General features: G+C 41.0%; 3 protein-coding genes and 1 pseudogene across 3 annotated transcripts in view; 3 read left to right on the top strand and 1 right to left on the bottom strand.

Annotated features, from left to right (window-relative positions):
* Positions 1 to 926: 926 nt before the first annotated feature.
* Positions 927 to 18,004, bottom strand: me3 (malic enzyme 3, NADP(+)-dependent, mitochondrial). Its single transcript, XM_006788288.3, has 16 exons — positions 17,004 to 18,004; positions 13,313 to 13,584; positions 12,772 to 12,994; positions 10,309 to 10,442; positions 9,606 to 9,755; positions 9,280 to 9,355; positions 9,027 to 9,188; positions 8,750 to 8,853; positions 8,565 to 8,674; positions 7,560 to 7,657; positions 4,895 to 5,008; positions 4,705 to 4,810; positions 3,966 to 4,108; positions 2,654 to 2,827; positions 2,326 to 2,424; positions 927 to 1,934 (listed from the first exon to the last, which is right to left on the bottom strand). Exons 3-16 carry the CDS (start codon positions 12,991 to 12,993, stop codon positions 1,773 to 1,775), a joined length of 1,854 nt encoding a protein of 617 aa, XP_006788351.1. The 5' UTR covers position 12,994; positions 13,313 to 13,584; positions 17,004 to 18,004; the 3' UTR covers positions 927 to 1,772.
* Positions 5,830 to 7,051, top strand: LOC148098237 (uncharacterized; annotated as a pseudogene).
* creg2 (cellular repressor of E1A-stimulated genes 2) lies at positions 17,168 to 20,038 on the top strand. Its single transcript, XM_087830259.1, has 4 exons — positions 17,168 to 17,652; positions 18,428 to 18,597; positions 19,435 to 19,548; positions 19,641 to 20,038. The coding sequence occupies exons 1-4, from the start codon at positions 17,236 to 17,238 to the stop codon at positions 19,780 to 19,782; spliced, it is 843 nt and encodes a 280-aa protein (XP_087686385.1). The 5' UTR covers positions 17,168 to 17,235; the 3' UTR covers positions 19,783 to 20,038.
* Positions 20,039 to 20,914: 876 nt separating this feature from the next.
* mgat4a (alpha-1,3-mannosyl-glycoprotein 4-beta-N-acetylglucosaminyltransferase A) overlaps positions 20,915 to 22,956 on the top strand; it is a 31,626-nt gene continuing 29,584 nt past the window's right edge. Inside the window, exon 1 of the mRNA XM_006788289.2 lies at positions 20,915 to 21,876. Coding sequence (XP_006788352.1) covers positions 21,783 to 21,876 — 94 coding nt within the window. The 5' untranslated portion in view covers positions 20,915 to 21,782. The remainder of the gene's footprint in view (positions 21,877 to 22,956) is intronic.

The raw sequence follows: 22,956 nt of genomic DNA, 5'->3' as shown, positions 1-22,956 counted from the left end.
CTTGCACAATCGGTGGCTGACTAAATACTTTTTTGCCCCACTGTATATGCCATATATGTCTGAATACAAAGAAACTGATTAGCCCTTTATATGCAAACTCTGGTTTCCTTTTCTTCCTTGTCTGGGTGTCTGTTAACCTACGCTCCTGCTTTCCTGCCATTGTGTTGTGCTTCTTTTGTGGATTTTGCCATTTCACCAAATACAAAACTGGTTTTTAGTTTATTCTTGTATCTGTGAGTCCTGCATTTGGGTCTTCTTCCTGCTACCAGCAACAGTACAAGTACAAAAACGATTCAATAAGATCTAAATGCCTTGACACATACATGGATATTTAATTAAAATAAATAACACAAAACAGGAAGCAGGAAGGTGTAATACTGAATATGTTTGAGATGTTATGCCCGACAGGTTTGTTCACCTATCACATGGATTTGATAATTCTGGGCTTTTAATGATTTGTTTCACAAGTTTAATTTCAATTTCTTTATTCCACACAGGCTCAAAACACTTAGCAGGGGTTGAGATTGTAGCTTGAGAATCCAGAGTTTATTGTTAGTAAGCTTTTATCTTTTCTAAGCTGGTTTTAATGCATGTTTTGGAATCATTGTCCTGCCGAAACAGCCAGTTTTATCAGATTTTTAAGTCTAGGCAATAGTTGAAGAATTTGGAGGCGGTGCTCCTTCATTCATATATATATTATATATATATATACATATTTTTTAATGTGTGTTTTACAAACCACCACATCTACCCCATGAACAAGTGTGGTTTTAGTCCTTCTGAGCACAGGAAATTATGCATTTAGTTAAATATAAAGAAAAGAAGGTTTGCACAAGACTTTTGCACAGTGCTGTATATAGTTGTAAGCTATGTAATCTGTTTGGGGGGGGGGGGGGAAGAAAAAAAGAATCCAGGATGCACTCATATCTTATTGATACTTTTATTTAAAAAGCTTCATGTTCCCTTTGAAAACTTCAAGCATATCTCTCAGTGCTAAAGCGTGCACAGCATCATGTCCTCTAGGAGTAAAATATGATACAGCTGACAACTTTGGCAAAAACACATGAGGCAGAGCTCTTTACAAAACAAACAAAGGAAAGCACAGCACTGTGAAAAAACGAGGATAACTCAATTTATCGATGCTTCCTCCAAACACATAAAAAAGAAAAAAGTAGTGCCTGCAGTCAGAAATCACTCGTTTTATAAAGAAACAGAGGTTGATAATGGAGTGTTTTATGCCCTGCGTGCAGGCTAACATATGTGCACACAGGGACGGAGTGGAAAATCTGGGACGAGCCAGATGTGTCTCTTATAACAGTTTGAACTATGAAAATGAAAACATGGACATCCTGAGTTCACACAGTAAGAGGCACAGAGAGTCTTCAAAATAAGTCCTCTGTTCCTTCATGTCAAGACAAGAAAAACATGTTGTGATACACTGTGAAATCAGATTGCTTGGTTTATGCTGTGAGAATGATATCTGATATGCTTTTGTGCGTATTTAAAATGTTTTTTTTATGGAAAACTAAAAGTAGAGAGCTAAAAGAGGATAAAATGACTTGAAATAACACTCAGAAAACTGAGATAATTCTTAATACTTCTTATGTAGTATTTTCGGTTGGCTTTACTCGGGGCAGCTGTTTAGTCACATAAATAAAAGAAAAGAGAGACAAAAAAACTAAAAGGCAAAATTTCAGAATAGAGGCAATTTTTACGTGCCGCTACGGCAGCGTGTTTAGTTTAGAGAGAGAACGAGACGCCGATAACCCCAATCACACGTCCTGGACCTTCATGGCCTCCTCTGGCCAGTCGTATGTGTCCAGAGTGAAGGAGTCGTAATCAGAACTGTATGTCTGAGACAGCACAAACGCCTCCTTGTCCTTAGGCTCCGGGTACACTGAAGCAATGTTGTTTCTGTATGCGTAGTTGACGATCTGGGAAAGGAAGAAACAAAAGGAAAAATGGGGATTTTGGACACTTACAAGGGGCAACTACACCTGACGGGGTAGAGCAGGTTATCCGCTTATTCCTCCCTAAGACACTGAGCCTGAAACTTCGAGGCTGAACCGTTTCTCTTTTACTGTACCTGAGCAATTGATTCTGGATAAAAAAAAACACTAGGTCAGAGAAATAAAGATTAACATATATTTAAATGCCATGAATTTGATTACTGTTCAAATGTAAATATCACACTATACATTTTATGGCAAATCCCAACTTAGGAATTCAAAACTTTATTTAAAATCCCAGTGAAGAGGGCAGCAACCCACACTTACTACTGCATGAGATTGAGGTTATATGTTTCAGAAGTACCAGCTTTCCTACCTTCACTGCGATCTTGAAGGACACCTCTCTAATGGTGTTGAGAGGAGGATAAAGCCTTCCCTCAGCCAGGTGCTCCTCTGTGACCATGTTGGCGATCGCCTGAGAGAAACAGACAAGGACAGCCAATTCAATTATTTTGAAGTAAACATAATAAAGATTAAGTTTGTCTCAGGAGAGAAATCTAAACATTTTCATGATTACTATGTACGGTTTAAAGAGAGAGACACTACTGCGCTGAAAGTAAAAATAAATGCATCTAAAAATCTAGTTTTTCAAATAAAATCCTCATCTAAATATGCGACGTACACACAGTAATGGTGGAACGTACCTCTGCGGTGGTGAGGAAAACATCATCAGATATGTGGCGGACTCCGCAGGCTATAACGCCCAAAGCGACTCCAGGAAAGACGTAGGCATTGTTACCCTGTCCGGGGTAGAAGGTGCGTCCATCTGCCAGCGTCACCTTATGAAAGGGACTTCCACTAGCAAAGATGCCCTGACCCTTGTTAAATAGAGGGGAAGGAGCAAGTTCACTTCATTAATGATAATTAAAATAAAAAATGATGGAAAAGGTAAAGCATGCAAGAATGTGGTGCTCTTGTATATGCTGTGAATGCTTCATGATTTCATTTACAATTTACAACATTATATAAAATATAAGTAACAACAGAAGTGTCTTAAAGCCTTATTTTAATCACAGTAGAATGCAGAAAACACATTAGATGTTTAAACTGAGAAAATGAACTATTTTATAAAAAATATCTCCTTTTGACTTTGAACACATCTCTGTAAGGGTAGAATGGGAGGAACAAAAGTAAGCAGTACTAAAAAGAAACAGCTGGATGAACATTTTGCAACTAATTAGGTTCACTGGCAACAGCTTAGTAGCATGATTGGGTTTAAACACAACTTCTCCAAAGTAAACATTTGGCAACATGAGGTTTCATTTACAAATTCTGGAACATTTCAGGATATTGTTATGCAATGCCAAACTGTAAAAACTTCGAATAACTCAATGTCAACAACAGATTCTGAGAAATCTGTGCAGAAGGATCAGGTCAATAATCAATATTGGATGTCCGTGACTTAGAAAGACACCACCAGTGCTGAAAGATTTTAAAGCAACATATGCCTTACATATTTCAACAGCACAATGACAAACCACATATTGGGTCTACAATATGGCCAGCATGGCTTTGTAGCAGAAGAGTGCGGGTGCTGAACTGGCCTGCCTGCACTCCAGACCTTTCATTGGCTGAAGACGCCTCGAGCGTCACAAAACAAAAAACATGACGAATCCTTTATCAGACAAGAATGGGTCAGCATTCCTTTCCTGAAAGTCCGACATCTGGTCTTCTCAGTTGCCAGATGTTTACAGAGTGTTGTTAAAAGAAGAAATGATGCCACACAGTGGTAAACATAAACGCTGCCCCAACCTTTCTGAGACACGCAGCTCCCATCAAACTAAAAATGACCTTATTTTTTTCTTAAAATTGTAATTTTTTCAGTTGCTTTCTCCGCTCTATTGTGAATAAAAAAAAAAAAAAAAAAAAGAGTTTTTGAGTTTATTTTATACAGCATCCAAACTTTGTTGGAATTGGGGTTGTAATTTTGGGAGGGTGAGTTGAGTTGAGCGTTACCTCTGTGAGCTTGTAGCACTGCTCTGCTGTGCACTCGGCCTTGCTGGTAGGATTACTCAGAGCAAAGATGATTGGCCTCTCGTTGAAAGACGCCATGTCTTTAATTATCTTCTCTGTAAAGGCTCCTCCAATTGCAGCGACGCCTTTTCCAAAACGAGAACACACCAGGTTCACCACAACAACGGCACTAACACGATGTATCAATGCTGTCATTTAAAGGACTCTGATCCTGGTTTAGTGAAATCTGTTTAAAGTTAAAGCCTCAGTTTTTAGTTTTTAAGTAAGGATCCATTTCTTTTTGTAGTTATCTTACTTAAATTAAGTTAAATTAATTAATTAAAAAAATTATAACTTGAATGTTGAAACAACGCTGTCTTGTCATCCAAGTGGTTCTACAGTTCTGGCAGTTCATCAAACATGCAGTGTTTGGAATTTAAACCAATAAACATGGAAAATACTGTTGAATTTGATGAATTGGGTTAAATGAAAAGAGAGAGAATTAGTTGATTTGTAGCAAATTACTAAGGTGTTACTCTAATAAACAAAGCTGGATGCAAGAAATTCACCTTAAATAGCTTTCTGTGTTTTCCTGTACCTGGTTGGGAATTAGTGTAAATGGTTAAATAAAAAAGGTTAAAAAAATAGTTTTACGTATGACACTGTGGATGTTTTTAGCCTTTAAAGCTGAAAAAAATCCCAGGATTTATCCACTGCATGCACTTCACTGAAGTAAACTCACCTATAATGGCAGTGGGTTTGATGGTGCTCACCACCTCCTCCAGTGTTCTGATTTGCGCGTGCTCATGAGCAAACTCCTCCTTCTCATGGTTTAGGTGGCTTCTTCCCTGTATTTGTGTATAAAGATCTAATTTGACAACTCCACATCCAGCTGTTTTTTGCTTTAGGTAACACATGAGGAAATATTTTACCTTCACAATGAGGCCCTTTGAGTCCACCATCCAGATCTTCTTGGCAGCTTCTTCTTTACTCAATCCTTCCTTGGCCATGGCCATTATAAGCAGATGAGCAATACCCAAAGCAGCCTGGTGGGGAGAAAAAAGAAAAGAAAAATTCTCCATCTGCATTATAGTCCCCACTTTTAGATACAAACCTAATCTCAATAAATATTTAGGCTACAGTGGCACAAAGGCAGTTAGTGAATTCTGAATGCGATGCCAGCACCACATTTAAAAAAACTGGGATTGGGGGTAATGCTAGAAAGTAATGCTAAACAAATTGAGTTAATTGGTAATGGGAGAAGGTATTTAAAAAAAACACCAATAAAAAAAATTACACAGAGGAAGAGTCTATCAGATTTAAAGATGGAGATAGCTGGACCACTCTGTGAAAGACTTGGTAATGAAATAGTCAAATGAAGGACATTTTTATTCATTGAGTTCTATTGACGTAGAACCAAATCATAACAATAGTCACCTCAAGGACCTTTAGACTGTAAAGTAAAGACCCTACAATGTTAGAGAGAAAACCCCCAACAACAAGATGATCCTCTATCAGCAGCACTTGGCGACAGTGGAAAGGAAAAACCCCCTTTAACAGGAAGAAACCCGAAGAAACCGGTGGCAGTACCAGGCTTAGGGAAAAGGAGCCTTTTCCCTAAGCCTGTCCATTTAGCAGCATCTGTGTTTGCACCCTACAAACGTTCACCACAGAAACATTTGGAAAAGCTTTTAAAAGTCATCGTACAGAAACTCAAACATGTTTCCAAGAAAAAAAACAACCAATTCAAAAAGATTACGCCGCCTCTCCTTCCTGGCGTGGCCGGCCAATTTCCCCAAATGGCGTCTCACCCTTCCAAAAGGCATTAGAGGAGAGTAGGAAAGAAAACTACCTTCTCCAGAAAAAAATGCAACAAATTGAAGAAGAGAAACTTCAACTGTAGGACAAGTGTAGACGAATGGAAGCCCAAAATAAAGAGCTGGAAGACAGACAACAGCGCCAGCCGGACATAAAAATTATTAATGAGGGCTAGGGAATAAAGTTTGCTCAGACCCGAGAGCAGATTGTGCACCTCATTAAAGAAAACAAGCAAAAGAGTGCAGAACTAAAAGAAATGACCAACCAGCTCCAAGACAAAAAAACGATGACTGATAAGATACAATGGGATCTCCAATACATGGACCGAAGGCATCAGCTCCTCCAAAGACAGCTCCATGAAGCTGTGGAAGAAAAGAAAGAATTCCTCCAACAGAAGGAAGAGCATGACAAAAAGCAAAGAGACATGCAGCACGAACTGAAGAGCATGCAGGAAAAATATCGAATGCTGAAAGAAAGCCTGGATGAAACACTGCACCAAAATAAAGACCTTCTTCAACAGAAAGAGCAACAACAAGAAAGACTGACAGAAGGAAAATGTATCATCCAGGACTTTGAGTCTAAAAATCTAAAACTGCAAGAGTTTTGTAATCAGCTGGAGGACAAAGCAACTAAAGTGGAAGAAGAAAAGGACAAACTGGAAAAACGGTGCTCACAGATGCAGAAAAGGATCGAGCAAAATGCGAGAAACAACTCAGAGCTCATTAAGGGGATTTTGGTGGAATTCAATAACTTGAGGCATGAAAACACTCAAATGCAGGCACAAAAACAACAACAAGACAAAATACATGAAGACCTGCAGCTCACGCTCCAAGAAATCCAGAAAAGAAACGAGCAGTTAGAAGACGAGCACAAAGAAGTACAACAGAGAAATGCAGACATGCACAAGGACAAGCTGATACAGGAGGCAACATCCAAACAACTCAAAGACAAGCTTGAAGAACAACAAGCAACACTAGAAGAGGTGGAACAAAGATGTAAGAAACTTGAAAAGCAAAACACAGAAACAATTGATGAGCTGAGAAATCTCATCCTGGAGAAAAAAAGCGCTCGTGGAAAAGTGCATGAAAAAAAAAGAAAAAGTGGTTCCACTTGTTCCGGAGGAGAGACGCTACTGCTTCCTCACCTGGTGTAGCCTTGTCTTGCTCCACCTCTGTTAACCCCCCCAACCAGTCCCAGCAGTTGACTGTCCCCTCCTGAGCCTGGTTCTGCCGGAGGTTTCTGCCCGTTTAAAGGCAGTTTTTCCTCCCCAATGTCGCCAAGTGCTTGCTCAGAGGGGATTATTGGGGTTTTCTCTCTGCCTTTTTTCTTCAATTATTTGCTTGTTTAAGTTTTTTTCCCCCAACTTATCTAAATAATAAACCAATTGAATTTATCCTTTGAGTATTTTTCATCTCATCTTTACAGAATTTTTCCAAAACATTTTCAAACATTCAGATCTGTCTTTTATTTTCTTCTTGAAACCTAAATGGAGAAACACATTGTGCACGCACTTTACTTCTCAAAGAAAAATGCTGCTTTCTCATTTTTTTAATGTAGTGCTGGCATCAAATTACAAATCTAGTGTATAGCATGTTTTCTTCTTCAAAACACAGTAAAATCTGGTATTTTGTCTTTCAAACATTTTTTTTTTTGTTAAAGTAAATGAAACCCTTTGTAATTCCAATTTGACAGAAGGCACTGTTTTCCTATCTCTCCGGGATTAAGGACGGTTATTTTTGCTCCAAACACCATAAAATTCTAGAGAGCAAATCCTCTTACCTCGCCTGCCCCTTGGAAGACAAAACTGTGGTCTGACAATTTGTTCTTGGTGATCTTTAAAGCTGCTAAGATCCCTGCAACAGCTACAGAAGCCGTGCCTGCAGGAAAAACAAAACACTCGTGATTGCAGTCTGAAGTCTCTCTCATGACCTCTTACAGTGAAACGCTGTACAAACAACAAACAGAAAAGGATTCGTATGAATGTGGTCAGGTACAAGAATGTGGTTGAAAATCAGTGGAAAAAAGCAGTCAATGTCCAGAGAAAACCCTCAGGTTAACTCTCACCTGAGAGGTGAGAGTTAATAGTTAACAGGTGAACTGTGAGTGCACGATGACAATACGGAAAGTAAAGATGGTGAAATTTAAATAAATACTTTTTGATGTGTTGAAGTGAAACTTTGTAACTATTGAAAGAAAATTAAAGGGGCAATATTATCAGAACTGACACTGATGTTTTTAAATTTCCATGTGTGGTTTTCTTCAGCTAGTATGACCAGTTACTTTAATTACAAAGCATTAGTTTGATTTTATTTGTATGAAATGCTTCACTGTACCAAACAGCCAGAAAGTAGCTGATCATGGACTTAAGAAGTTTGCTGAAGCAGCAGCTATTTGATTTCCTCTAAGTAACCTGATACGTTACAGTCACGAAGATAAAGCTTTTCTGATTTCCTTTTTGTTGCAGAACTAAAATGATGATCATCACTGGGGAACAGTTGGTGCTTTATGACTTAGGCTAGTGAGGGCAAATATAACCGCCTGTTTAGAGTAAGCTGCTTTATTTTTACTTCTTTGTTTCATTTTTAGTTTTGAGTCTTCACAGAATCTTGATCTGTGTTGGCTACGTTTTCGTTTGCCGTCTGAAGCATTGTATTTCTGAAACAGAAATCCTGAAATGAGGAAGATTTCAGAAATATGTTACCCAACTGAAACCATCAACATATTGTAGTGTATATTATGAAAGGTAAGACGCTCCTGGCTGTAACGCGATGAGTAATAAAGCACCTTGGATGTCGTCGTTGAAGGTACAGTATCGATTTCTGTACTTGTTGAGGATGCGAAATGCGTTGCTGTTGGCGAAATCCTCAAACTGTATGAGGCAGTTCATCCCGTACCTGTGGAGGAACAGCGTGGTTAGTCTGACATCAGCACTGCCTCCTCATCCTTCATTCACCTGTGCTTTCACTTACTTATCTGTCACTGCTTGCATGAACTCGTCAATCAGTTCATCGTACTCCTTTCCTCTGATTCTCTTGTGCTTCAGCCCAATGTACAGAGGGTCATTGAGCAGTGCCTGAACAGAAGGACGTTTAACGGGTCAGCAAATTAATCAAAGACTTAAACCGTGCATGCATGCATCGGCATCTGTAAACTATTGCCAGATCTTTGAAATTATATCAGATGAACCAGGTTTTATGAGCTGCTATACTATCTCATAAAACCTGATTGCTCTGAGGTTATGCTCACCTGGTTGTCTGTGCCAACATCCAGCAGCACAGGGAGACACTGCTGTGGCCGAACCCCACCGCAGGCTGTGTAGAGCGCCAGCTTCCCCACAGGAATGCCCATCCCATAGCTGCCCAGGTCCCCCAGGCCGAGGATACGCTCCCCATCAGTCACTACGATGGCCTGTGGATGAAGGCAAACACTTTCACTAACATGTCTGAGACATTATTTTCTCAGAAATCAGCAGGCGCCAGTTTAATTGCGTGCCGTTTACCTTTATGTCTTCTTCTGGCCAGGAGTTGAGCATCGTGGCAATGTGACCTCGGTCATGGATGGTGATGAAGAGTCCTCTGTAAATAAGTCAAGTGATGATACAAGTAATTAAATCTGTTTTCCAACTAACACTGATGCCAATGCACATGCACAAAAATGGCACAAAAATGAGCCCAAAACAAGCATGAGAACAAGGGAAAAAACATTTAAGCCCATGCACACGGTGGGGCTCAAATCTAACCCATTTATTTTAATTAAAGCAAATATCTAACCCAGCACTAGTAAGGTGTACCTAATGAAGTGGCTGATGAGTGGAATGAAGTTTACCTTGGTCTCCTGAAGGCGAGTCCATATTGCTGGCAAGCCAGGCCGACAGTGGGAGTGTAGACGATTGGCATGAACTCCTCGATGTCAGAGGTCAGCAAACGGTAGAACAACTTCTCATTCCTGTCCTGTAGTGTCATCAACAGGATGTACCTGAGACAGAAAAAAACATTATGATGTGTTTCAGAAACGCAGTAGGCCATTTCTGATCTAAATATTTCTGTATAATTACAATGTGTCTAGTAAAAAAATTCCCTAAAACCCCTTTTAAATTCAGTGAACCACTTTGTTCAAGACTGAAATCTGGACAAAATTTTGGAAACTGAGAAAAACTTCTCCCGTGGTTTTGTGCCATTCTTGTTTCATGTAAGATTTCAGTTGCTCAAAGGTTTGTGGCTGTTTTAGACTGCAGGCAGGTCGGTTAACACTCTGACTCTACTACAGGGCCATACTGTTTTTTGAAAAGCACCGCTTAGGTATTACTGCATTTTTGCACCATTTTTAACCAAACAGTTTTAATGACTTGGAAAGAGTCACATATGATGTGTGAAACAACCACAAGTCTGGACACTGCTTTGAAAGCATTTAGCGGGAGCCCTGATAAGCAGCATGTTCAGTGGGACAACCTCACTGAACTTCTGCAGCTGTCGTGTGGTTTCCATCTTGAACAGCACCAGCTTTATTGTTAATGAGTCTGTTCTCTCACTTGTCCAGAGGATTAGTGCGTGTTTCATAGCTCTTCATGACGCGCAGGACTTGGACATCCTGGGACAGGAAGCAGGGGGGTAGCAAGCCGTGGATACCCAGTTGTAAGCGCTCCTCCATGGTGAATGCCATTCCCTGTAGGGCGGAAGAAGGCCGATTATGTAACGCTAAACTAAGTAACCAACTCAGTCAATCCAGACCACAATGACTCATCCTTTAGGCATCACAATGTGAGCTTAATTATGAGTTAGTCATATACAAGCACGGTGGCCTTTTTCATGTTTTTTCTTTATGTAAACCGGTTGCCATCTTTGCACTGAAAACAAATGCAGAGCAAAAAGAACACGTAGTAAACAACAGGAGAAGGAGACTGACGTTTTTTTTTTTCTGGTCAGCAGACTTGTACCCTTCTGCCTTCTGGTTACAGTTACTGCTCTCCTCCCTCTACGCTTGCATTCTTCCCACAAAGAGTGCTCATAGGTGGGGGTGTGGGGTTTAATCTATTTATTCTGTCCAATAGTAAAGGGAGCCTGAACCCACTCCCCTGTCAGCTCGACTTCTCTTTCCTCCTCGTCCTTTCCTTTGATTCTTCCTCTAGTGAAAACACTGACCTACATGGGGGGGAAAAAACTGGCCTTTCTAGGCTCAGCTTGTTTTTCTGTGGGTCTTCATGAGCCCATGTCCTGCAAATTATTCATGCTGGCAGAGTGGAGGGTGAAATATGATAGTGCTATTTACAACTATTACTCCTAGAGTTATTACACAAGCTGCACGCTTTGCATTTTAACTGCGAGTTTCACGCCACGTGGCACCACCGTGCTCGACAATGGGTTCTGCAGCTTAGGGCGGGTCGTTAAATGGAAACGATGATTCATTAGTACATTAAATAACAAAAAAAGATTAGCGTTGAACAGAAAGAAGGAAGGACAACTGTATGGAAAACATTTTAATGTATTCCTGGAAGCAGAGGTGACTGAGAAGAAAGTCACAGATTAACAAAGATGTGCAAAACCTATCAGAGCGAGCAGGTAAAGAGGCGCTAAAGTAAACCCATTAAGGTGACACTCCTCACCAGGAGTTATAATCAACCCACGTTACACACAGCATGTTAGCACACGGAGGAGAAAGTGAAGCTGAAAATGTGGGCTTGTGTGTGAGCTGTAAAGTGCTATTATCTTAACCTTTAAGCAGACCTTATCATTGGTAAAAGATTAAAAGCTGTAATATAGTTTTACAGCAGAATACAGCAAACTAATTCAGTTAAATGTGTTTTTTTAGTTGGGTGAGGGAAGGGGGACTGATTTGGACTGTAACACTGTGTGATCAGAGCTCATCTGGTTTCTATGGAAACACTGAGTGCAGACTGCATACTGTCATCTGTGCTGGAAAGGACTGTTTAACAGAAAGTTTCAAACACAAAGATTTCACTCAGTAGTTTGAAAAGTTGCTTTTTTTCCATCTAAGCGGGGCTTCACTTCCTGATTGCTTGGACTTAACTGACCTATGAATCAGCACGTAGCTGCTGACTCGACACCAGCGCTGGTGGAAGGAAACACGACCGACCTGATATCTAGCAAAATCTGGTGTTTTTGCAGTGCTAGCAAGGCACAAAAAAGTACTCTCTCTGTGAATTCACTTTTTGAAAATGGTGACAGTCTATGTATTTATTACACTCCACAAGGAGAGACAGAGGCAGAGTATGACAGATGTTACAGGAATCTGTAGAAAGACCATTCACAGTTATGTCAGTCTACTATGTTGTATAAATAGCAAGTGCTGTGGCATTCATAGTTTACTTAGGAGCAGTTCAGAGTGTGATATTTTTATTGTACTCTCTGTTTATGTTCCCTCACCATCATACATGGACATCATGTTGCCTGTAGACACAGCTGTGTGACCCAGGCTGGGTTTAAGAAATATGGTTCCTTGCAGTAGTTTGACATTGAAGTTAAAAAAGTATATTAATGTCCTTTGTTATGGCCTTAAAATTATGTGCTTGCTACTACCTCGATGCCTTTTGTGATGCTTTTTTCCCCCCCCCCCAAGCGTTGCTCATAAATGTCAAATCTTTGGTCATTTTACCTTATGTTACACACCCAAGAGAAATACATTTACATTACAATTAGGCTTTGATTATGAAGGCACTATCAGCTCTGGCATGTGGCCTCTCTCTCTGTGTGTGTGTGTGTGTAATACAAACAACATCATACACATTATAAATTAGCTGTGTTACATCAACAGAAGCAACTAAAATCATTAAAAGCCACACAACAGGCAAATCACATCTACATGGACCTAAAGTAGAAGTGACTGATCCATAATAATAATAAGCATAATCTGCAGTGGAAAACTCACTGTATGCCGTCATTACCTGATATTAAACATGTGCACGAAGCATTGTAAGATGTGCTGCTTGCCTCACTCTGGATTGGGGAAGCTGTAATACAGGAGAGGCTGTGCTCACCTTGTTGAGGTAGGGGTTTCTGGTGATGTCGTAGCCCCTCTTCTTGGTATTGACGCTCGGCTTGTGGCTTGTCCCGGAGTGGCAGACCCGCACATCTTGGAAAGAGGCCCTGTCGGCCGACAGGACCCCTGCAGCCGGGGCACCTGATAGGACCCTCATCATCCCGCCTGTGGCCGTGCGCCAGCACAGGGACCGTGCGGCTCTTCCTGGGAGAGAGTTCATGCTGCCAGAGGGTAGCAAAGACACAGAAGACATGCTGTGAATAACACGGGTTCAGCTGATCCTGCACTGCAAGAGAGTCTGACCCGGGTCACCAACTAAGATAAACAACAGGTGCTCCGCTCTCAGCAGACCTCACACATACAGTGATAGCACTGAAATGACTCAGTGATGAAGACTTAAGCCGCTGCGATAGGCATGTTTTTACAGAAACCTTGCTCCGTGGCGCTAGCTGCTTTTAGCTTTCTTTACCGGCGGAATGCTGTCAAGCTGCTAATGCTAGCTAGCATGTGGCTAATACTTCGTTAGCCGCTGCCCTCACCTGGAATCTACGAAAAGCTGCTGTCCACCTGACTTCAGTCTTTACAAGCAGACGCTGTGTCTTCTCTGGCCGGGTACTCCGATTGTTTTTTGTTTTGTTTTTTTTACTTGACGCTGGGGAGGGTGGTGGTGGTGAGGGGAGGAAGGAGGATCGACAGCTAACAGCTGATCCAGACTCACTTCCCTCCTTCAGTCAGCCTCTCCAATCAGCTTGCAGCCTAACCCACTTTCCCCCCTCACAGTCTCCATCCTCACAGCCTCCATTTTCAGCATCTGCACATAGAAATTACACTTTAAGCTCCGTGGATTGGATTACCAAGGAGAACCGCAGTCTGTTTTTAATAGTAGAAGCATGCGCATAAAGTGAATGTTTGCACTTGATCTTCCCGACTGTTCTATATGCAAGTACATTGAAAGTCACTGTAAGCCACATTTATTGAAAAACAAAAAAATCAGTTCCCTGGCACCAACTGACATTTCAAAAGCCTTAGTCACGACCAGTGACTGTGTAAATAAATATACATGTTTTCAACAGTCACTGGTCATGAAACCGCCCGAAAATAAATCATAGAAGATAAAACCATCTGTGGTCACAGGACATATTAAAATGTGTTGGCTCCCTCTGCTGCAGCCTGACAGTATCTACAAATCTAGAGCACTTGGGAAAGACTTCATGTAGTGAACAACATGCTTTACCTGAGTGGTGATACCCTGGAGCACTGTTGCCTACAAGTACAAGATACACAGCAGTATAAATGGAATATTCAGACCTCCAGTGAAAGGATCTACCACCATTTTCTGGCTGCTCCTGTTAGTAAATGCTACAAGTAGCTCATCTGCCTCCATCCAGGCCTTGATGAGGGATGAGGGAAGGTTTATTTTGATTGGTATATTACCACTTTTGCCTTCAGAACTGCCTTAAATCTTTGCGACATAGTGTCAAAAAGGTGCTGAAAATATTTCTCAGAGATTTTGGTCCATATTAACATGACAGGATCACACAGTTGCTGCTCGTGTTCCACCTGATGACAATGGTGCTCTACTGGATTAAGGCCATTTAAGTACAATGAGCTCACTGTCTGAGATGATCTGAAACAAAAGCAGCCATTGGAAGATGGGTAAACTGCTCATACAGGGATGGACACAATCAGCAACAATCAGAAGTGAAGAACTAGTTTTGTCTTCAACAATTGAAATGCATATTCAGTTGGGTTAAGATCAGGTGACTGGCCTGGCCATTCAAGAATATTCCACTTTAATAAACTCCTGGGTTGCTTTGGCTGTATGTTTTGGGTCATTGTCTGTCTGTATTATGAAACGGCATCCAGTCAATTTGACTGCATTTAAACACCTCAGAATTCATCTGGCTGGTTCTGTCCTGTGCCACATCATCATAAATACTAGTGTCTCAGTGCCAGTGGCAGCCATGCATGCCCAAGCCATCACACTGCCTCTGCCATGTTTTACAGATGTTTTGGTATGCTTTGGACCATGAGCTGTTCCATGCCTTCTCCATACTTTTTTCTTGCCATCATTCTGGTAGAGGTTGATCTTGCTTTCATTTGTCCAATGAATTTCTGTTCATTGGACAGGGTGGCTTGTTTCACCTGCATAAAGAACTCCTTTAACCACATTTTTCACAAAATCTTCCAAATGCAAGCACCACACCTCAAATCAACTCCAGGCCATTTAGTTGTTTAATAGATAATGACATACCCTCAAATCAAAGCTGAGAGTCTACACATTATGTCCATTTGTTTTAGCATGTATTTAATGTTTTGACTGCTCTAGGACAGTAATAATAAGGCATATTTTATTTCATTCATTTATTTTAGTGTGTACCATTTATGCACGTATGTACAGTAGATGATTCTGTGGAAAATTAAGTTGGAAAAAAGTTTGAATTCAATTCCTACTATGCTACATTTCTTTGTACAAACCTCAGTATCTTCAGTTATATTTGGTTAGACAAGTACAACTACAGAGAGCTGAAAGCCACTTCTCTCTGTCATATTTTCAGCAAACCTGCCTATGCATGCCCACAGTGGCCAGGTGTGGATGGGTTTTATGGGCAGGGCAAAGCCAGGTTGTCCCTCGCAGACCACAAATGGGTGTGCCCACACAGAGCCCATGGGTTTGCGTGGTTTTGGAGCCCCTGTGTAGGTTTTCTGTGGGCGCAAGTCAATGTAGGCTAGGCCATGTTTTCCTAGATTTATTATGTTAAGATTAAAATGTTGTATTTATGTTAAGATCAACTTAAATTACACTATAACATAAATAATAACTGCAGCCAGATGCCTCTGGAATATTTTTGCATTGTTGTAATGTCAAATCAAATCAATTTATTTATATAGCACTTTTCACAGGATAAAAGCCACAAAGTGCTTCACAGTAATATAAAACAGAAATACATAAAATACATTAATAATAAAACACAGCACAAATCTAATTAAAAGCCAATCTAAATAAATGAGTCTTAAGCTGCTTTTTAAAAGAATAAATACAATCAAGACAACGTAATGATGTAGGGAGAGCATTCCACAACCTGGGGGCCACCGCTCTAAAAGATCTATCTCCTCTGGTCTTAAAATGAGTTCGTGGGACTACCAACAGCCTTTGATTAGAAGATCTCAGGCTGCGAGAGGGAGCGTGGGGTTCTAAAAGATCAGAAATGTAAGCAGGGGCATCACAATTCAAAGCTTTAAAAGTCAGTACCAAGATTTTAAAATGAATTCTAAAATGTACTGGAAGCCAGTGTAATGAACATAACACTGGTGTAATGTGCTCTCTTTTTCGTGTCTTAGTTAAAAGCCTTGCAGCAGCATTCTGGACTAACTGGAGACGGTCAAGATTCCTTTTGCTCAAACAAAGAAAAAGGCTGTTATAATAATCTAAGCGAGAAGAAATAAAAGCATGAATAACCATTTCTAACTCAGACTTAGACAGCAAAGTTCGCAGTTTGGAGATGTTTCTTAGCTGAAAAAAGCAGTTCCTAATTAACTGGCGAGAGTGTTGTTCTAGGGACATGGCAGAATCAAAGATCACACCAAGGTACCTGAGGCTCAGGTGAACAGATGAGCCAAGAGAACCAAGATGCTGTTTGATTAGAGATATCTGGTTGTCAGGGGCAATAATTAATGTTTCTGACTTCTCAGAGTTCAACTGTAAGTAGTTGTCACCAAGCCACTGTTCAATGGAAGCTAAACATTTAATTAAAGAGGGCAGTTTATGGACTTCCATCAGCTTAAAAGAACAATATTATGAATGATCTGAGAACTTCTTCCACCACAGGCTTCAGTTTTGATTGAGAACAGTTGAGAAATAGCTTTGCATTTGTTATAAGAAAGGAGGAAGAAAGAAGAATTGTCCGCTCGTTCACCTTGACATAAACAGATCACAATGTTCAGTTTGACTCAGTAACACCTCAACAGCTTCTAGACCAAAATGAACAATCTTGGACTCTATGGACAGGAGACACCTGGAACAGTTAGGGAAATATCCCCATCATCAGACTAGTGATTGTAAATTGCTTTCAGCTTATTAGAACTATTAATTACAGAGTAAATAAGACTGATTCTAAAAATCAACCATATTTGACATACATTCTGCAGGACAGCAGTTTAATTTTTACCTCTTTCACCATGGCAACCTTCAAAAAAATGACAAAAGGTGTTTCAGTGATGAACACATACCAGTAAACATGGATCCATAGGGCAGAAACTGTTTAATGTATGAGCGTCTTCTCTGCAGTCCCTTCTGCTGAGCGTTGATTGTAAAATTGCCTTATGGTGAATCAGCAGGGGTCGCTGTGGAAATTGCTCTCTGTGGCAAAGTATCCCCGTGTTATGAAAGCACACACGTGAGTTTGTAAACACGAGATAGAGAGAGAGTGGAGGAGGACGGCCATTCTCCCAGCTCAGTAATATGAGGCCTTGTTACTTTCCTTTGGCGCTGTTTGCCAACATCCTGTGTCTGTGTGAGAGCTACACCCTCAGGAGCTCCGTGTCCTGGGTGGTGTCCTCCAACGATGTGGTGGAGGACGGAGACTTGTCGGAGGAGGTCGCCCCGGCGCTGCTGGTGGACAGTGCGGGGCTGTGGAAGCAGGCGTATCCGTCCTCCAACGTCCTCGGAGACAGCGTGGAGAGCCCCGGAGAGCTGGTCAAGCCCGAGGGCGACAGCGCCGCACAGCTTTCCTCTCGCCTGTTTTCATATCGGTTAGAGAAGGTGAAGAAGTCCGCCAGCAGCACTCCTCCCCCGCACCAAGACACAGCAAAGACTGCCAGATACATATCTCATTACAGTGACTGGGGGTACCTGGCCACCATTTCCACTCAAGACAAGGTAACGCACACAGAGGGGATAGTGGTCCCGGTTCAGGATTTCTTTGCGCATTTAAGCGGAACACGCCCATGTTCTCACCATAATATGAAAAAGATACCCCTCTATCTTTGTGCGTGGACCCTTTGATTTTACACGAAACACGATCAGCTTTTTAAATACACTGATGAAGATTTGAAGCAAATTCGCCAGTAAAAATCAAACGCATATGCAGGAAATCACACCGAGTGACAAGTCCTGAAAATAGCCTTAAAAAATCCCCTTACGCAAGACCAGAACTGCGATCAGCCCGAAGTGCCTTTTGGGATACACCCTGCGTATGTAATGTGAATTTAACTGAGAAATAGCTTCAGTCTAATGGGTGTCCTTCTCGAGCTTCTCCCATCTCAACAAACGAGCTCCATCTGTTTGTGTTAAACTATTTTAAAATGGAGCTCATGAATTTGCTCTTGCACTAAAAACTCTTCCCGATCTCAAATATCAACAAAGCTGAACTCATAGCTGTTCTGTCAAGCTTTTGGAAACTGCTGATTTCTGGAACTGATTGGTTGTCATTGGGCTATTTCATGTAAAAATTTCATAAATTGGTTTTATGCGCTAAAATTTAGTTACTTAAAACAAGCACAAAGGACCTGTGTTGCTTAAAACATATGCCTTTATAAATGCATAAAAATCTAAGTTTCTATATACTGTAAAAATTTTAGCACTTATTTTGTGTGTGTGTGTGTGTGTGTGTGTGTGTGTGTGTGTGTGTGTGTGTGTGTGTGTGTGTGTACAGATCAAAGGTCTTCCTTTTGGAAACATCTTCTCAGTGAGTGATGGACCACTGGACAACAGTACTGGAGTCATCTATTTTTATGTGACTCCAATGGACAACACTGTGGCAGACCTGAAAAGCAACCCCTATGCTTCTCTCACCTTCTCAGAGGCTGAGGGGGAATTCTGCAGGTAATCTAAATGTTGTTCTGTGTGGGTGGGTGGGGGGGAACACCCATCTATCTGATTATTGAGATCCTCTAGCCAGATGCTCTTAGGTGTTGATTTAGACACAGATTGGCCTTTTTTCACTCACAGCCTCTAGACTGGCACTTGATAATCGTACTGCAGAGTCTATGCAGTCTTTAAAGTCCCATATTAAAGCTCACTTTTTTACCTTGGCTGTTAATTTCAGTTAACTTTGAGTCCCATTAGGTATTCTTGTGTTGTTGCTTCTGTCCGTTTGTTTTTAGTCACATTTTATTGTATTTGTTTGTTTTTATGAGTTATTTTATTGTATTTATTTTATTGATCGCAGTTTTTATCTTGTTTGCATTTGTAAAGCATGTTGGTCAACCTTGTCGCTTTTAAATGTGCTGTAGAAATAAAATTGGCATTATTGTTCATTTAATAAAACACAAAGTGAAATAACAGTTTTAGATATGAAAGAAGCTTTCTTAAAAATATGCCCTAATTACTTCAAGAGAAAGATCATGGATGTAGTGAAGCAGGACATGCAGAGGGTTGGTGTGACAGAGGAGGATGGAGAGGTATAGAGTGAGATGGAGGCAGATGATTTGCTATGGCGACCCTTAAAGAGAGCTGCTGAAAGAAGACGTTTTGAGCTTTAAACAGTTTCCACAAACTAGTTGACACAGTAATCTTGGGGATTTTTGGACAGCTTGCTTGTTTAGTCTAACCTCAGCTAAATCACTGCTGTAGCTTTCTGAAACACTACATACAGCTGTGTGTCTTGCAATGTTGAATGCTCTCCTGTGTGTGTGTGTGTGTGTGTGTGTTCTTTTTAAGGCAAATGGTGTATGATCCAGAGGATCCCAGATGTGCTCGACTCACGCTCACGGGCAAGATGATGGAGGTGGCCCCGGAGGAGCTTGCGTTTGCGAAGGAGGCAGTGTTCTCAAGGTAACAGAGCATGTAGAAGATGTATTTTCCTTAGGGAAACACCATTTGGCATGCGTGACATGTATCCTGATATTTTGCACGATGTTTCAAAGGCATCCTGTTATGGCAAAGTGGCCAGTGGGACACAAGTGGTTCTTCATGAAGCTCGAGTTGATTCAGATCTGGCTGCAAGACTGGGTCGGGGGTACAACGCTCATTCCACTGGAGGACTACTTTAAAGCTACTCCTTTCTGAGAATATCCCTCAATTTGCACAAATGCTATCTGCCCCACAGATATCACTCCAGTAAGGTGTTCACAAATTCACAAAGCAGAATGTGCAAAGAATGTTTTACATCTTGTTTAAAATCCTGTTTCAATTCATCTGTAAGGCAGGGGTTGTTCTTCATGCCTACATTTTCTCTTCTTTCATATCTTTGTTTGTCACACAAGATCAGTTACTTGTGTTTGATGCGTGAATGTATTTATAGTCAATAAATGACTTAAACTCCTCTCATCTGTGAATGCAATTTGTATGAAACATAGATTGTTTGTTGATTGCGTCTTGGGTTCACACTAAGATGCGTTTTTTTTTTAAAGAAATAAAATTAATATTGTGCATATTATTTAAAGTAAATATAAATTTGTTGTCTATTGTTAGTATTAACTGATTCACACTCCTAAACTTGTCATTTTTATTGTTAAACACAAATATGGTGATTGTGTTATTAACAATAGAACATAGAAAATAAATCGAATGTTTAAATTGAGATATTTTACTGCTGCATGAAAAAAACAACTCATTTTGAATTTGACAGCAACTTGTTTCAAAAAACATTGGGCAGCTATTTTTTGCACAGTTAGACCCTTTTAAATTTCATATTCGAATATGCAGTTTAAGTCTTATCATTTGCTTGCATTATGTTCTGCGTTGAGAGGGTGCCAGCTGATAGCAGAGATCGTGCATACAAGTACAAGCTAAAGCTTTGGGCACTAGATGGCGTGTTGGGGGGGAAAAATAGCCGGTCGGTGGAAAAAGCACAAGTTTGACATTATAGAGGTTTCTAGTCATTTCACAACAATTTCCACGTCAATAATGCTGGTTTATTTTATTTTATTTGTTAGGTTTCATCTACAGTGGAGGGTTTGAAACTTAAAAATGATTGTGTTAAAGTTGGAGTGAGAATTTAACAGATTTTTTTTCCAGGTGCAGCAATGATAGCTTTAAACAAACAAAGATATGAAAATAGCAGTCCTTTCAAACACCTGGAATGACTGCATGCTCGTCACGTCGTGAGTTGCACCACTGTTGTCGACCACAACAGTAAGTCGAGTGAGTGCTTTATTTTGAAAGTTCTTACCGGAAGCCCAGTTTGCATATACTACCGTATAGGGCACGCTAATTTCCCTAAAAAAGCACCCAAGTAAGACCGGTTTATTTTTATAATATGTAAAAAAAATCATTTGCGCTTGGGTAATTTTAGGGGTTGTGTTAATTGAGGTGTGCCGTAGAACTCCTCCGCGACAGTCAGCGCAGAACGAGCCCCCTGTTCGCTTGGCTTTAGTTTACCCGGCTGGTTTCAACTTCGTGTTAGCTCGTCAGCTAAGTAGCTAACAGACGTTCTGTCGCAGTATGCGGGTCGACTAGCAGTGACGGTTAAAACTTGGTTGTTTTGTGGAAGAGGCTCAGTGAGTTAGCCGCACTCTACCGTGTTTATTTGCGTATGTTCTAACCCTGCTCTCCGTTAAAGCGAATCAACGTGATTCGAGGCGTAGCCTTTAGGACACCGTCAGAGACCCACCAGCCTATCCCGGACGATCAGTAGTCACACTGTTGAGATGACATCTACTTGTAACTTGTAGCTTAACGGCTGGCTTTGAAAACACTATGGATTGTATTGGCAACTAGTTCGTTCTTTTTAAACCCACAATGTAAGCTATATTGTCTCACAAACAAAGCAGCTGACTGGTAACCGATAGGCTAGGTTAGCACGTATGTTTTTTTAGTCCCGTGAACAACGAAAAGAGAAGACGCTCCGACAGGGCTACAGCAGCGCCCCTGTTTCCGTGCGCAGAAGTCGGTGTTCACCCTCCCCGTTAAGCGGAGCGTTTTTACGGGTTGAAGCACCCTATGCCCGTGCCTACGCCCGTCTCCACATCCTGAAGCCAGAGAGCGAGAGACGGAGGGAGGGAGGGAGGCAGTGGCAGCTCCGGGGTCCCCGACACTCAGCCGAGGAGAGGCATCGCTGAAATGAGATGAGGCTCAGAAATGGAACTGTGGCCACTGCACTTATCTTCTTCACGTCTTTCCTTAGTCTCTCTTGGTATACAGCGTGGCAGAATGGCAAAGGTAAGTTGGACATTTATGTCATCTTGGTTATCCCCCCCACCCCGTATAAAAAAATGTCAGAAGGATCGACGGTCTCCAGACGAGGCCTGGTTAACAAGCTGGCAGGCAGAAAGCTGAAGCATGACCAGCAAGCAGCATGTCTAAAGACACAGCAGGTGAAGTCATCCATCCCGTGGAACTGGTTTCAACGTGGTAATGCGTAACAACCCGTGTTATCGCTATAATAAATGGATGGAGTTCTTTTGTTTTAAGCTTTATTGTGCCCCCTCTCCTGTCCCAGTTAATCATACCCAAAGTGCTGTTTCCAGCCATCCTCAGTAACTTAGGGATAATCTAGTTTGCCCCTGCAAGGCAAAACCTCTAGATAATTACGCCATTCACTAACATTAGGTTTCTACATACACGTCTTTAATGACTCTCATCTTAGCATTACATGTCAGGCATCTGTGCCTGGGCTTATTACACTAGTGTGGCTGTGTTACAGTACACAGCTTATGGCTGAGTGCTTACTTTCCAGTGTGGTGTGGGCAGGAATATGGGCCTTGGTCTTGTTACCAGCAGGGTGTAAATAATTGCAGCCCATATATAAATTCCAAACCAGGGATTCAGGTTGTGATTACTGCAGAGCTTATCAGCTTGATGAAATGTTTTCTTTTAAATGGAGCAGGCTCAGACTGGTCCGGTGATTATATGAAAGTGGGCGTATGTGGGGTTAGAGGTTATGAGATGATGCCTCCATAAATGTTGCACCTGTTGATACAGTTAGTAAGTCTGTATGGGATAAAGCTATGGCAGGTCTGTTCAATTTGACAGTTGTCACAAGCCAACAAAATTAAAATACTGGCTACTGGTCTTTATATAAATCCTTAACATGTACTGTTTAATTGTGGCTCACAATGTAGATGATGTGCTCACCTGTACAACTTATAAACCATTAAGGTTGCCATTAAAATACAGTGCATGTGTCCAACCATGGTTATCCAGTAGCAAGTGTATGAGAAAATTTGTTATTTTAAATTTGACTTCACACTTGTCCACAAACCATCTCCACATCTCATCCCTGTGAACACAATAACTCCG

This window comes from Neolamprologus brichardi, chromosome 16 (assembly GCF_056152115.1).
Source record: "Neolamprologus brichardi isolate AB-2024 chromosome 16, ASM5615211v1, whole genome shotgun sequence".
Classification (NCBI taxonomy): Eukaryota; Metazoa; Chordata; class Actinopteri; order Cichliformes; family Cichlidae; genus Neolamprologus; species Neolamprologus brichardi.
The sequence above is the reverse complement of the archived record's forward strand: the minus strand, read 5'-3'. Positions and strand labels throughout refer to the sequence as shown.